This window comes from Impatiens glandulifera, chromosome 3 (genome assembly GCF_907164915.1).
Source record: "Impatiens glandulifera chromosome 3, dImpGla2.1, whole genome shotgun sequence".
NCBI lineage: Eukaryota > Viridiplantae > Streptophyta > Magnoliopsida > Ericales > Balsaminaceae > Impatiens > Impatiens glandulifera.
The window spans coordinates 35110592-35124871 of NC_061864.1; the positions used below are offsets into that span (position 1 = coordinate 35110592).

Below are 14280 nucleotides of genomic sequence, written 5' to 3' on the forward strand. Positions count from 1 at the left end.
AATCGATGAAGGCATCATCAAAGGTAACATCTTCTAAATCTCTGGCCGATGTGCCCAAGTTTGATGTTCCTGTGATGGAATAAGATAAATCTACTTTTGTTCCTGAAAAGGAATCTGCTGCAGGGCCTGCTGTTGAGTCAGCTGGTCTAAATATTGAGAATATTGACATGACTGAGTCTCTTATTCAACAACCTGATCAAGTAGCCGCTGGTGCTACAGAGTTTGCTCAACCAGAACAAGGTGCAGTCATTACCCTTGTTGTTGGTGACATTGCTAAAAAGGAATCATTTGTTTCTGTCAGAGAGCCTTCCTCTTCAAATCCCATTTCAAAAGATTCCATAGTAACTGGGAAGGTTACTCGAGGAGAGCTTCCAAATGGACTCTTCAAGAAACCGCAATCTACTTATGAATTGATGCGTTCCACAAGACAGTCCTGTGGAATTGTTTTTGGTGAACCAATACCCTCTCCAAAACCTGCTGAGGTTGTTGGAAAAGGGAAAGATGTTGTAACTGAAGAAAGTGAAGATGTTTCTGAGGCAACATGCATTATTGACCTCATGATGAATCAAGTCAAGCCATAGTTGCTGAGAAGATGGAAATTTTTGACTCGTGGATGTTGAACAGAATGTCAATCCAGTATGATGAGGTCATCACGGGTTCAGGAATAAGTACTCAATGGCGTAAGCTTGTAGAAAATGAAAATAAGGTTCTCAAATGGGCTAAAACTCCGGAGGTGTCTGAATCTCTGAAAAGGAAAGACCTTATCAAAGCATTTTTGAGAGGAAGAGCTTTATTCCCTATCCTTAAAGCCAGAAAAGCTAATTTCAATCGAATTGAGAAAGGTGCTGAAAAGGAAGCGAATGTCGTAAAGAGATTAGACGAGATCATGGCTGACTATCTTTCTGTAGTCACTCGATATGTTGATGGAGCTAATTGCTCAGGAGTCAACTATTTTGGTATTTTCTCCGATGAAGACGATCCAATGGATGTCTTTATTGATCATGCTGATACAGATGAGCAAGTTGCTGCTCTTCTGATAGAGTTTGGAAATCTTTCTGCAGAAGAAAGACGTTTACTGGCTCAACCCGTTGTCGAGCAAAATTAGGAATCCGTTCAAGAGAATCCATCCTTAGAAGAAGAAGAGATTATTCAAGAGCCTGAACAAGCTCTTGTGACACAAGAAGAAGATGTTGTTAAAAAGCTGGTCCAAGCTCTTGTAACGCAAGAGGAAGAAATTGTTGAGGAGCTCGTGAAATCCCCTATTGTCAAAACAGAGGAAGCTCAAGAAAAGGAGGCTGAAGTTTGTCAGCCAGGGATTATCAGATCTGAGGGGGAACCTTCAAATGACAAAGATGTTGAAGAGAGTTCCTAATCTGAGGGGGAACAGGATTAAAATGATAGAACTGTCAAGCCTCTACCATTTCCTGACAATAATGCTGGTAACCTCTATGAAAATATTCTAAATCCTCTTCACAGCAAGGGTAATCTGTATGAAAGATTTCAGAGAGCAGAAGAGGAGCTGGAAGAAGAAGAGCGGAATAAAACTGGAAATGAGTCTGAGAAAGATGAACTAGAGCAATCCCTGCAGATTCATACCGAAGTTAACCCTATTCAAAGCATGGCAGCAGATTCACAAGATAATTCATCTAATGAAGGATCCTCTGTTAATGGTACCAAGCTTCTAAAGTCGATGACTTCTCTACTTACCTCTCTTCAGAAGAATGTGGTAACTATGGGATCAAATATGGTAAAGATTTTGAAGACCCAGAAAGATGACATAAAATAATTTTCTGAATGTGTTAAAATCCTTAAAGAGTTGGATAATACATTGAAGAAGAATACGTATGAGACTCATGTCTCAAATTCAAATTTCACCAAATTTGAAAAGCAACTATTACGTCGTCAATCAGAAATGATGAGTCTTGAAAGACAAATCAATCTTGATAATCATCGTGAGATCATGGAATCAATGGAATTATACAAGAATCAGCTAGTTGAAATTCAAGAAAGCATGATAAGAACAGATGCTAAAAGACTGGAATATGCCAACTTCATTGCAAGAAAATTTCAAGAGAAAGAGAATGCGAAAGCTGATGCTAAAAGAGAACAAACTCGTATCACTCAAGGTGAGCCTAGCAGAAGAGGTGACGGTGTATCAACCGGCACCAGATCTAAGCAAGCGCCAATAATAGATGAAAATCCAAGGCCAATCAAAAGAGGCGGAGGTAAAAGCTGTGGTGATCGCAGAGGCCGAAGCAGTAGTGGTGGTCGTGGTGGGCAATCTGAGTGATCGAGGAGGTCGTACTAGTGGCGGTGATCGTGGTGGGAGATCCAGTGGAAGCAGTCGGGGTGGACGTACTCTACCTCCGTTTCAAAACCTGCTAATTGGTGAAGGGATGAGCGGTGGAGGATTTACCTATCCAATCGATCCTCGAGTGAAAAGGGAAGAACAATAATCACCTTTCTCCTACTTTGTTAAGTTTTAAACTATGTTTCTTTGACTATGTTTATGGAATATTGGTTTTTGAAAGTGGTTATGTGTGATGGATGAACAAGTTTTACCCTGCATTTATATGATGAATGCTAAATTTGTTATCTATACAAAGTTTCAATCTCATCATCAAAAAGGGGGAAATTATTGGGTCAAATTATTTTGACTAAGTGTTGAAATAGTTTACTATTGGAATTTTGATGATGAAATGATGAATGGATAATCTATGCGTCTAATTATTTTGATGCAGGTGTATCGAAATCAGATTTCATAAGACTTTGTTCTAATGAGGTTCATTAGACCGATTTAGTATTAGATGCATGGTGTTAGACGTGCAGTCTAACTAGCAAAGTTAGACGTATAGTCTAACTAAGCGGTGTTAGACGTGCAGTCTAACTAGAGTAATTAGACATGTAGTCTAACTCGTGGAGTTAGTCGTGCAGTCTAATGGACTCGTAATTAGACGTGCAGTCTAATAGAATCGTAATTAGACATGCAGTCTAACTCGTAGAGTTAGACATGCAGTCTAATGGACTCGTAATTAGACGTGCAGTCTAACTCGTGGAGTTAGACGTGTAGTCTAATGAACTCGTAATTAGACGTCCAGTCTAACTCGTGGAGTTAGACGTGCAGTCTAATAGAACCGTAATTAGATGTGCAATCTAACTCGTGGAGTTAGACGTGCAATCTAACTCGTGGAGTTAAACGTGTAGTCTAATGAATTGTGAAAGTTAGACGTGCAGTCTAACTCCTTCAGACTAGTCTAAAGTAGAACCGTAATTAGACGTGTAGTCTAACTCGTGGAGTTAGACGTGCATTCTAATGGAAAGTGAAAGTTAGACGTTCAGTCTAACTCCTTCAGACTAGTCTGAAGTAGAACCGTAATTAGACGTGCAATCTAACTCGTGGAGTTAGACGTGCAATCTAATGGACTCGTAATTAGACGTGCAGTCTAACTCCTTCAGACTAGTTTGAAGTAGAACCGTAATTAGACATGCTTGTCCTTCTTCTGCACCACCACATTCACCTTCTTATTATGCACCTTATATTCCTTCTTGTTCACAAACACATCGTCCTCCACCTTCTTCTTCATACCACCTTCTTCTTTTGCACATTTTCATCATTCTTCTCAACCTTCTCCACAAACTCATCCTCATCCACTTTTTTTCTTCTACACCTCCTTCATCTTATGCACATTGTCTTCCTTCTTCTTAACCATCTCCACAAACACATCCTCCTCCACCATCTTCCCATTCTCTACCATATGCATGTCTTCCTTTTTCTCCAAATTCTATACAAACACATCATCCTCAAACTTCTACTTGTCTTCCTTGTCTATATCATTCACATCCTTCTTATCATTCACCACATTGTTTTTATCATTCACATCCTCCACCTTATCATTCACATCCTTAAATTAGAAAAAATGCTTGATTTAGACCAAATGCTTGAATTAGACAAAATTTTGAATTATACATACCCCATTCTTCTGATTGTCTTCTTCTCCACCACATCGTCATTCAAATCCACCTTCTCCACATCATCAATCTCATCCATAAATTAGACAAAACCCTTGAATTAGACAAAATGCTTGAATTATACAAAATGTTTGAATTAGACAAAAGGCTCGAATTATACATACCTCATTCTTCTATTTCTCTTCCTTCTTCTCCACCACATCCTCATTCACCACATCTACCTTCTCTATATCATCATTCTTCAGCACATCCTCATTCACCACATTCTCCACCACATCCTCATTTTTCTTCTCCTCCACATCCACATCCTTTAGCTCCACAAGCCCATCATTGTCTTTATCATTCAACTTATCCACCACATCCTAAAAAATGACAAAATGATTAAATTATACAAAATGCTTGAGTTAGAACAAATACTTGAATTAGAAATACCTCAATATTTGTATTCATCAGATCCTCAATAAACACATTCACCTTCTCCAAATCTTCCTCATTCACCTCCTCCAACTAGTCACATTTCACCTCATCCAAATATTCCTCATACAGCTTCTCCAAATCTTTCTCATTCACATATTCCTCATTCAATTTCTCCAAATCTTACTCATTTATCTCCTCCAAATCTTCCTCATTCACCTTCTTTTTCTTCATAAGCACATCCATATATTCCTCATTCAATATTCCCATACTCTGTTCCTCCCATAGTGTGGATGATAATATGCCAAATTGTTCTTGCAGTTAGTTTAACATATCTTTTATGAGATTTATTTCAGTTCTCATTTCAGTTTTTAGTTCATTTAGCTCCTTCGTTAGTTGTCCAATCTACATCTATCATGGGGAGTTGTTGTTGTTGGAGTCATTTGAGGGCCATCATCATCATGGGGATCTATTAATGTTGGAGTCATTTGACAGGTATCATCATCTTTTTGAGTCCCGGTGGCGCTCTCAACCGAATAAGAGCTGCTAGGACTCGGGTATGGATGCAGATTCTTCTCCTCGTTAGAAGGTTTGACAAGAACATAATGTGAGGTGTTGGAGTGAGTAATTTGTATTTCCTTCCTCATGTCAGGTTTTAGAAGAACTACATCTTGAATATCTCCAAATTTTCTCCTTCTGCAATCAAGTTCAAATAAGCAATCATAAAAATTACCTCCCATATCTTTAAATTCCTCCCCAACATATAAGATCTGCTCCTCTTCAGACAATTCCATCTTCTTGACAATCTTACCTTGTAGGACAGTGTGAAGATCAGAGGCGGTGCTCTTCCTTCGGGATTTGTACTTTATTATCTTTGGGCATGGGTAAAAAGCCTCATGCGCTTGAAGCATCGTATTCCTTGCAAATTTAGGGACAAACGTTTTGATAACCTCATAGGTCCACACTTATAAGGCTAGTGTGAACCCATATACGGTATAAGAAACATCAACATTCTTATCTTCATTATTCTTCCCCATGGCATTCTTCTTCTCCAGATATAGCGACCTATAATGTTCCAGGTCCTTGTTCAAACCCTTTAGTGTTGCTCTAAAGGACAACTTTCCCATGGAAATTGGAGGAAAGTGTCGAAATCCTCGACTATGCTGAGGAGTTTGATATTTATTATCCTCTTTAGGTCAAGGGAGAAGAGATAATGGCAAACCAGGTATACCAATCCCAAGTTCCATGCATATTCCTTATTAGAGAAGCACACAAATTTTTAGTGACGGTCTGTTGTTCTAACAATCATATTACTTTTAAAATATTTGACAACCAAAGGTGGACATTCTTCAACTTGATTGAAAATGGTTTTCACTGTAGTGAATCTCCCAAAATTGAGGCATGTGACTAAGGCAAACTCCTTCATCCCGAAGCACAACTCCTCTCCATTCACGAGAAACTTCATCTCCATAGAATTTGAGTTGCTCTTTCTAAGGAGCATTTGATGTATTATCGTTCCTAAGAACCGCAATAACGTGGATCCTTTGAATAAAAATCAAAATTGAGTTTGCTCTACCAATATCTCAAACATTATTTGGTGGCAATGTTTGAGAAATTGGTTTTCTATGAGACCCTACCCACAAACTTAGTAATTATGGTGGACTCCATCTACAAAAAAGGATCAACAATGGAGTAAGAAACTCCATAATATTATAATTACCTAAACTATAGAACAAAACAACCTAAGTAAGAAACATTAAAGAATACAAAGAAATTGGATAAAACATTAACAAACAACTCAAATAAAGTACAAATGTACAATACATATAGGTACAATGATCGTGAAATAGAATTTCACGCTTATTATAAACCCTAAACCATGCATGCATACAGAATAAGAACATTGATATAATACTCGTGAGTGAAGAACATTGGATAAGGAACATCATATACACATATAAACTCTAAAAGCTACATAAACCCTAAAAGCTAAGGATTATACATCAATATCTATCAATATAAATGGCATAATAATAAGAAAATTACATATTAATCCTAAACCCTAAACTCACCTAAATATATGATCGAAGAGACGGAGGACGAAAGATGATGAGAGTTGATCGATGATGATGTTGAAATGATTTGAACGAAGTTGGAAGTTGAATGGAAATTCGTGATTGGAAAGTCGAGAGAATCGAGAGTCTTGAATGGAAAGTGAGAGAGTTGAGAGTTGTAAAAGGGTTTTTTTTAAATGAGGGAAAAAATATGTATATATATACGATGAAAGACGTGATTTATAATTATCGAGTTTTATTGTAAAATGCGTGAGTTCATAAACGCGTTTTACAATCAAATGCAATAGTTGTAAATTACTCTCGCGTTTCATCTAAAATGCGTGAGTTCATTAACACGTTTTAGAAGAAAACGCGAGAGTGGTATTTCGCGTCTTTGAGCGGTAATTGGGCGCGAGAGGGGCAAGACAGATATTTCGCAGGTAAAAAAATGCCATTTTTGTAAAGTTTATCAAACATGGGTCTTTTTTAGAATTAAGGATCTTATCATGATCATTTCATCAAATTTCCCCATTTATTTTGTTTAGTCTTTCATCTAGACATATACTTAACTTGTAAACATAATATATATATATATATATATATAATTAAATTATGTTTTAAAATATGACCTCATATAAATTAATATATATTGAATGAGATTATTAAAAAGAAAAAAATATTTTAACGAAGAAGCAAGATATATATATTTAAATTTATGTTTTATGTATTATTTTATATAGAAATATTGAATAAATTAAATATAATTAATAAAAAGAGATAAAATAAATAAAATAGAATTAATAAAAATATATTAAAAAGTGATAAAGAGGTAAAAAAACAATGAAATTTTAAGTTTAAACAATTAAGGAGGGATGAACGCAAAATATGTTTAATTATAATTTTGCGTTAACTTGTTACGTAAAATTAGAAAAATATATTAAGTGGAAATTGTAGAGAAAAAATATGTTATTTTTTTAAGTGGAAAATGCGTTTTGTTACTAAAATCTCGGTATACGTCAATATTCGGCATGTTATTTGTATCATACCGAGATTTCGGTTTATCGAAATATCACTAAGGTATCAATATGATTTTATCTATACTAAAACTTTCAGAACAATATGGATAAATATTACAAAATCGTCGACCATATAATTTTCAAAATAATATAAATTATTTAGAGAATAGAATTATTATAGAATGGATGTATTATATTTATTTTTTTTATTTTTTATTTAAGATCACAACCACTTAAAAGTCATAGTTCAAGCTTAAACTACTTAGATACTCACACTAACACTAACACTAACACTAACACTACTTGAGATTTTTAATTTTATATATGGATATAATGCATGTTAGACTCATATAATAAACCACAAAAATTACTCATACCTATTACATTCTATGAAATTTAAAAAGTAAAATTTACAACAAAATTACTAATAATTAAATATTATAATATAAAATAAATTAATATATGTTTGCTCAAAATATAACACTAATTATCGCCTCTTCTAGCCTAAGCATAACAACAAGATTTGAATATTCTCAGCGTCTCTATGAGATTATGGGTTCGAACCCGTCAAGGCTGCAAGTCTGCGCCTAATTATATGATTAAATATGTTTACGGACTAGATGCTTAACCCGTTGTCCCATTTTTATCACTCTTTCTAGCCTAGACACAACCAAAAGTGAATATTTCTAGCCTCCTTGGAGGTCCTTGGTTTGATCCCGTTAGGCATCATATTTTGCACATGATTAAATGGTTAAGTGTGTTTGTGGAATATGTGTTTAACACGTTGTCCCATTTTATCCCTCTTCTAGCTTAACGATAAAATGATGTAGATATTCTCAGTCTCCCTGAGGTTTTGGAGTCCGTCATTCGGCAAGTTCAACGCCAAGTTAACTGGTTAAGTGTTTGCGGATTATGTGTTTAACCTATTGTCCCATTTATTTCCAAAAAAATATAACACTAATTAAATAGTATTATTAAATAATTATAATTGTCTTTATATTGAGTTTTGTTATAAACAAAAATTATCAAGGGATTTATCCAAATAACTGACGTAATTTTTAATGAACAAAATAAAATAAAATTACATGTATTATATTTAAATATATCATCTTATTAATGTTTAGGTTTTATTTAATAAGAATTTTTTTTTAAATTATTAATCTATTAGTTTTTTTTACTTTTTAGTTTAATTACTAAATAAATATATTTTTAAATAATTTTCAGACCAACGTAATATCTAACTATTCAATTAAACAAATATGTGGTCGGATATTTACCATATTTAAATTATATATATATATATATATATAATATTATATAATGATGATTAATTTTTAAAGTGTTCGGATTGACGGATTATGAGGCGTGATTAATTTGGATATATATGTAAGAGTAAATGGTATTTGAGTTGGGCTGTAGGTTGATCCGCCTATAAATTTAAAACGGTTAAAAATAAAATTAAAAATGTTATAGGTATGTTTTGAACTTACAACCTAATAAAAACAAATATAACTTTTTAACCAATTACGCTAATAAGACTTTATATTTTAATTTCAACACCAATTTGATTAAGGCTGGACGGTTTAACAATATAAGTTCAACTTTCGGTTTTTAAAATAAAATTGTTCAGGTAAATAATCTATATATACGCGGTTTAAAACAATATTAACGCGGGACTCAACTAATCTATATATAAAATATTAAAAATAAAATTAAAAATGCTATAACATTTTTACCGTAATTTCGGTTTTTATATATAATTATTAATGCAAATGCATCGACTACATGCTAGTTTAAGTAAAAATTGTTCATTCCAATCCACAGTTATCCCTAATATTAACATAATAAGTAATCTTTAAATAGATTCTCATGCCCATCTCAAACAAGTAAAAAATCATCTAGAAAATCAACTTACAATGAAAACTTACTGTATACAGCCAGAATCTAAAGAGTGTCTTCTACAGCATGCATGCATTCATAAGGTAATTCCTGTCTACAGCCAAAGTGATGATGGTGATAAAAAATGAAAACTTAGAAATAATAATTGAGCAAGAAGAATTAATACAAACATAAAACACTCATACCTAACTCACACTAGTGCAAAGCTCTTGTTCATGTATTAGCTGATGACCTCGATCGCAAATGCTGATTAATTACTTCTATAAATGGTTCGTTATAAAATTTTTAGCATGCACAGCCTCCCCCTTGCTGCTTGACGTTCGGTGAATTGGATGTTGACTTCAAATTCACATCTACCATGTTATCGCATTTTGTTGATGAAAGGGTTTCCATCCCTGGCAAAGCCGCATCAATCTTTCTAAACAACGGCTGCAACACATTTAAGTATTATATCATAATTAAATGACAAAACAAATTTGGTTCCACACTTTATCAAATCAATTTACATAATATTTACAATGAATTTAATATTCAAGACTTAATATTCATTTTAAAATTCAGTTTATCTTAGGCATCCTAAGTTCGTATATGCGATACACTTATGTTAATATAATCTTCAATATTTCAAGTAAAATAAAAGAAGTGAAAATATTTAAAGGTGGAGAATCTTAATTAGTCCTAACCTTTATGTTAAAGCCCACTTTCACACTCGTTTCAATGAACATTACCCCAACCTCACGAGCCTTGGAATCTCCTTCTTCGATTGATACTTGCCTGTTGTTTTTTAGTGTAACAAAGTATTGGTTACTGTGGAACTTTATTATAAGAGATACAAAAGGTTTGTGATTCAGAGTCATTCAATATGACCATTTGAACTTGAAATTATCGTCAATCTGCTCACTGTTTGTCAACGAGATCAGTCTTATTCCCAACAAGAACAATTATGACGTCACTTCCACATTCTGTGCGAACTTCCTCAATCCATTTCGATGTATTCAAGAATGAATTTCTATCTGTATTTAACAACAGAGATATGGAAGTTAAAGCTTGATTGTTTCAGGTATGGATATATATGTATTTAAGATTGAACAAAAACAATGGTAAACAATATTAATACTAAGATAAAAACGATTGGGTTTGTTTGGTAACCATGGAATTGGCATTGGAATTGGAATTGGACTTGGATTGGAATTGAAATTGGAATTGGAATTGAAATTGGAATTGGAATTGGAATTTCAATTTCAATTTCAAATTCAATTCTTATGTTTGTTAGACACTTTAATATTAAGAATTGGAATTGGAATTAAAATTAGAATTAGAATTCCAATTGAATTCAATATAGTAATTTGATAATTCTCAATTCCAATCTTTTTAGGTCGGAATTGTAATTCCAAATTAACACATTTTCATGTTTTTGACATGTTTAACACATTTTTCACACATTAAACACGTTTAACACGTTTTTCACACGTTTAACATGTTTTCATGTATTTGACACGTTTTACACGTTTTGACACATTTAACATGTTTTTGACACACTTAACACGATTTTCACATTTTAAACACATTTAACACGTTTTTTTACATTTCGGCACATTTTGCACGTTTTGGCACGTTTAACAAGTTTTTCACATATTTGGCACGTTTAACACATTTTTGACACGTTTAACACGTTTTTGACACGTTTAACATGTTTTGACACGTTTAACACATTTTTGACATATTTAACACGTTTTTAACACATTAAACACGTTTATCATGTTATTAGCGCATTTAACACATTTTTTACATGTTCAATACATTTTTTTTACGTTTTTGACACGTTTACCACATTTTTGACATATATAACACGTTTTTCACGTTTTGGCACATTTAACAAGTTTTTTCACATATTTGGCACGTTTAACAAGTTTAACATATTTTCATAAGCAAAGTTATCTCAAATGTTTTGGGTGAAACATTACTCACACTAGTATATGTTATTAATTTGAGTACTATAGATTCTTTGGACAGTAAAGTTACAAATAAGGTATGGACTCATAAAAATATTTTGTATGATCATTTAGGAGTATTTAGATGCAGTTGCTCTGTTCATATTCCAACGGATGAAAGATCAAAGTTGGACGTGAAGAGTCGATAATGCATTTTCTTGAGGTTATGGCCAAGATGAATTTGGTTACAGATTATACGATCAGTTGCAAAGAAGCTTGTCAAAAGTCGTGATGTCATCTTTTATGAAGATGAGACTATTGAAAACATTGATAAAGCTAAAAATAGCGAGTTGAAGGAAAAAGGTGAGTGGATAGATTCAGATCCAGTTCAATTATCTGAATCACCTAGTTCAATAGAAAATCAGTTGCAACAAGATGATTCTCAAGATGAACATGACGTTCAAGTGGAGAATATTAGTTATGAGCAAGAGGAATTATCTACAATTCCATCTAAAAGGTCAACAAAAGATAGACAACCTTCTATGAAATATTATATTAATAAATATGTTTTAGTGACCAATGGGGGAGAGCTAGAGTCATATGAAGAAGCTATGGATAGTGAATCCAAACATAAATTGGTTGATGCTATGAAAGATGAGATGTAATCTCTAAATGATAATCATACTTTTTAGTTGGTAGAATTACCAAAAGGAAATAAATCTTTGAAGAATAGGTGGGTATACAAACTGAAGCAACATGATCATACTTCACATCCACGATACAAAGCTCGTTTGGTTGTCAAAGGGTTTAGTTAAAGAAAGGGAATTGACTTTGACGTAATTTTCTCTCATGTTGTTAAGATGACATCAATTAGAACTATATTGAATTTGGCAGCTAATCTTGATTTGGATGTTGAATAGATGGAAGTGAAGACAACTTTTCTTCACGGTGATTTAGAGAAAGAGATTTATATGGATCAACCTGATGGTTTTGAGGTCAAGGGTAAAGAGAATTGTGTTTGCAAGTTAAATAAGAGTTTGTATGGATTGAAGAAGGCTCCACGACAATGGTACAAGAAGTTTGAGTTATTTATGAAGTAGCACAGATATAAAAAGACTACATCCGACCATTGTGTGTTTGTGCAAAAATTCCCTCCTGATAATTTTGTTATTATGTTACTTTATGTTGATTATATGATTATTGTTGGTCAAAGTGCTACGAGAATTGATAGGTTAAAATAAGACCTAGGGAAATCCTTTGCAATGAAGGATCTTAGAAAAGCAAAGCAGATTCTTGGAATTAGAATCAATCTTGACATAAATATGAAAAAGTTATGGTTGTCTCAAGAAAAATATATTGAGAAAGTGTTACAGAGATTCAATATGGAGAATGCTAAAAGTTTCGGCACACCTTTAGCGGCTCATTTTAAATTGAGCTCTGAATATAGTCCTTTAAATGATGATGAGAATATTCCCTATAGTTCAGTTGTTGGTAGTCTTATGTATTCTATGGTTAACACGTGACCATATCTATTTTATGTTATTGGTACTGTCAACAGGTTTCTTTAAAATCCGGGAAAAGAACATTGAGAAGTAGTGAAGTGGATGTTGAGATATCTTAGAGGCACATCAAGTATGAAATTTTTCCTTGGAAATGAGAATCCGAATTTAGTTGGTTATATTGACTCAGATATGACAGGTGATGTTGATTCAAGAAAATCCACTTTAGGCTATTTGATTAATTTTGGAGGGGGAACTATTTTTTGCAAATTGAGACTACAAAAGTGTGTTGCGTTGTCAATTGCGGAGGCTGAACTTATTGCAGCAATGGAAGCTTATAAGAAGCTGATTTGGGTTAAAAAGTTATTATTTGAACTTGATATTGTGCAAGAAAGGTATGTGTTTCTATGTGATAGTCAAATCGCTATTTATCTAGCGAAAAATTCAACATTTCATTCTAGATCCAAACACATTGATGTAGGGTATCATGGGATACAGAATGCGTTAGATGAAAAGTTGTTGATTTTAAAAAAGGTGCATATAGACGATAATGGTGCTGATATGATGACTAAGGAACTACCACAAAACAAGTTTAAGTTTTTTGTTCAACCGCTGGGTTGACAACATCTTTCGCATAGTTGTGAGGGGGGGGGTTTGTTGGGTTTTTTGTTTGAGCTCCCAACTATGAAAAAGACCCAATAGTGGTTCAATTTCACTTTTAATTCAATAAGGATATTATAGTATTTAAAGAGTTATGTTATAACCTAATTGCTCTAGTATTTAAAGAGCGGCAACCGTCATTAAGAAGCAGAAGTCAAAAATTAAAAGAGATTAAGAAAGAGAAAATCTTGTAGTAGATTTTTGCCTACCGCCGCACAGGTTCTTCAAACTCACATCGGAGATTCAAACGGAATTTTTCTGGAGCTCAAAGGTTCTTTCTAATTTGAGTTTTTTATTTTACTTGTTTGTTACCAAAAAGTTGTATCTTTTTGTTTATTCCCTTTTATCTTTCTACAGTATTAAAAGGTTGTTATACCTTGTTTGTATTCTCAACTCTGATTATAGTGAAGCTTGAACTGGACGTAAAGTCCCGTGGTTTTTACTCCTTGATTTGAGGAGGTTTTCAACGTAAAAATATCGTGTGTGCATTGTGTTATTTATTTCCGTTTTTACTTGTGTTTTATCTGCTCTTAAAATTTTCAATCAAGTAGAAATTAGAATTTACGTTTTTTGCAACAACAACAAGTCATAAAATGACTCTTAAGAACATTGAATTCCATGTGTTCTATGATAAAATGTCATATAACTAGTCTTCAAAATACCACAATGTAAAACAATAGAGATTTCAGATTCACGGGAGAGCCTAGTTCATCACCTGATACGTGGTATGGAATTTATCATACTTAGCGAGTGATAATACTTGTTTTGCCAATAGATTGATCGCCAAGGAAGATGTTTGTACTTTTACGAAGGTGACATGACCGAACATTGAATTCCA

At 33.5% G+C, this 14280-nt stretch overlaps 1 protein-coding gene across 1 annotated transcript; it reads right to left on the reverse strand.

The window, feature by feature from the left end:
• Positions 1–9607: 9607 nt before the first annotated feature.
• Positions 9608–10515, reverse strand: LOC124930182 (ras-related protein RABH1e-like). Its single transcript, XM_047470539.1, has 4 exons — positions 10482–10515; positions 10254–10398; positions 10036–10126; positions 9608–9781 (listed from the first exon to the last, which is right to left on the reverse strand). The coding sequence occupies exons 1-4, from the start codon at positions 10513–10515 to the stop codon at positions 9638–9640; spliced, it is 414 nt and encodes a 137-aa protein (XP_047326495.1). The 3' UTR covers positions 9608–9637.
• Positions 10516–14280: the final 3765 nt, after the last annotated feature.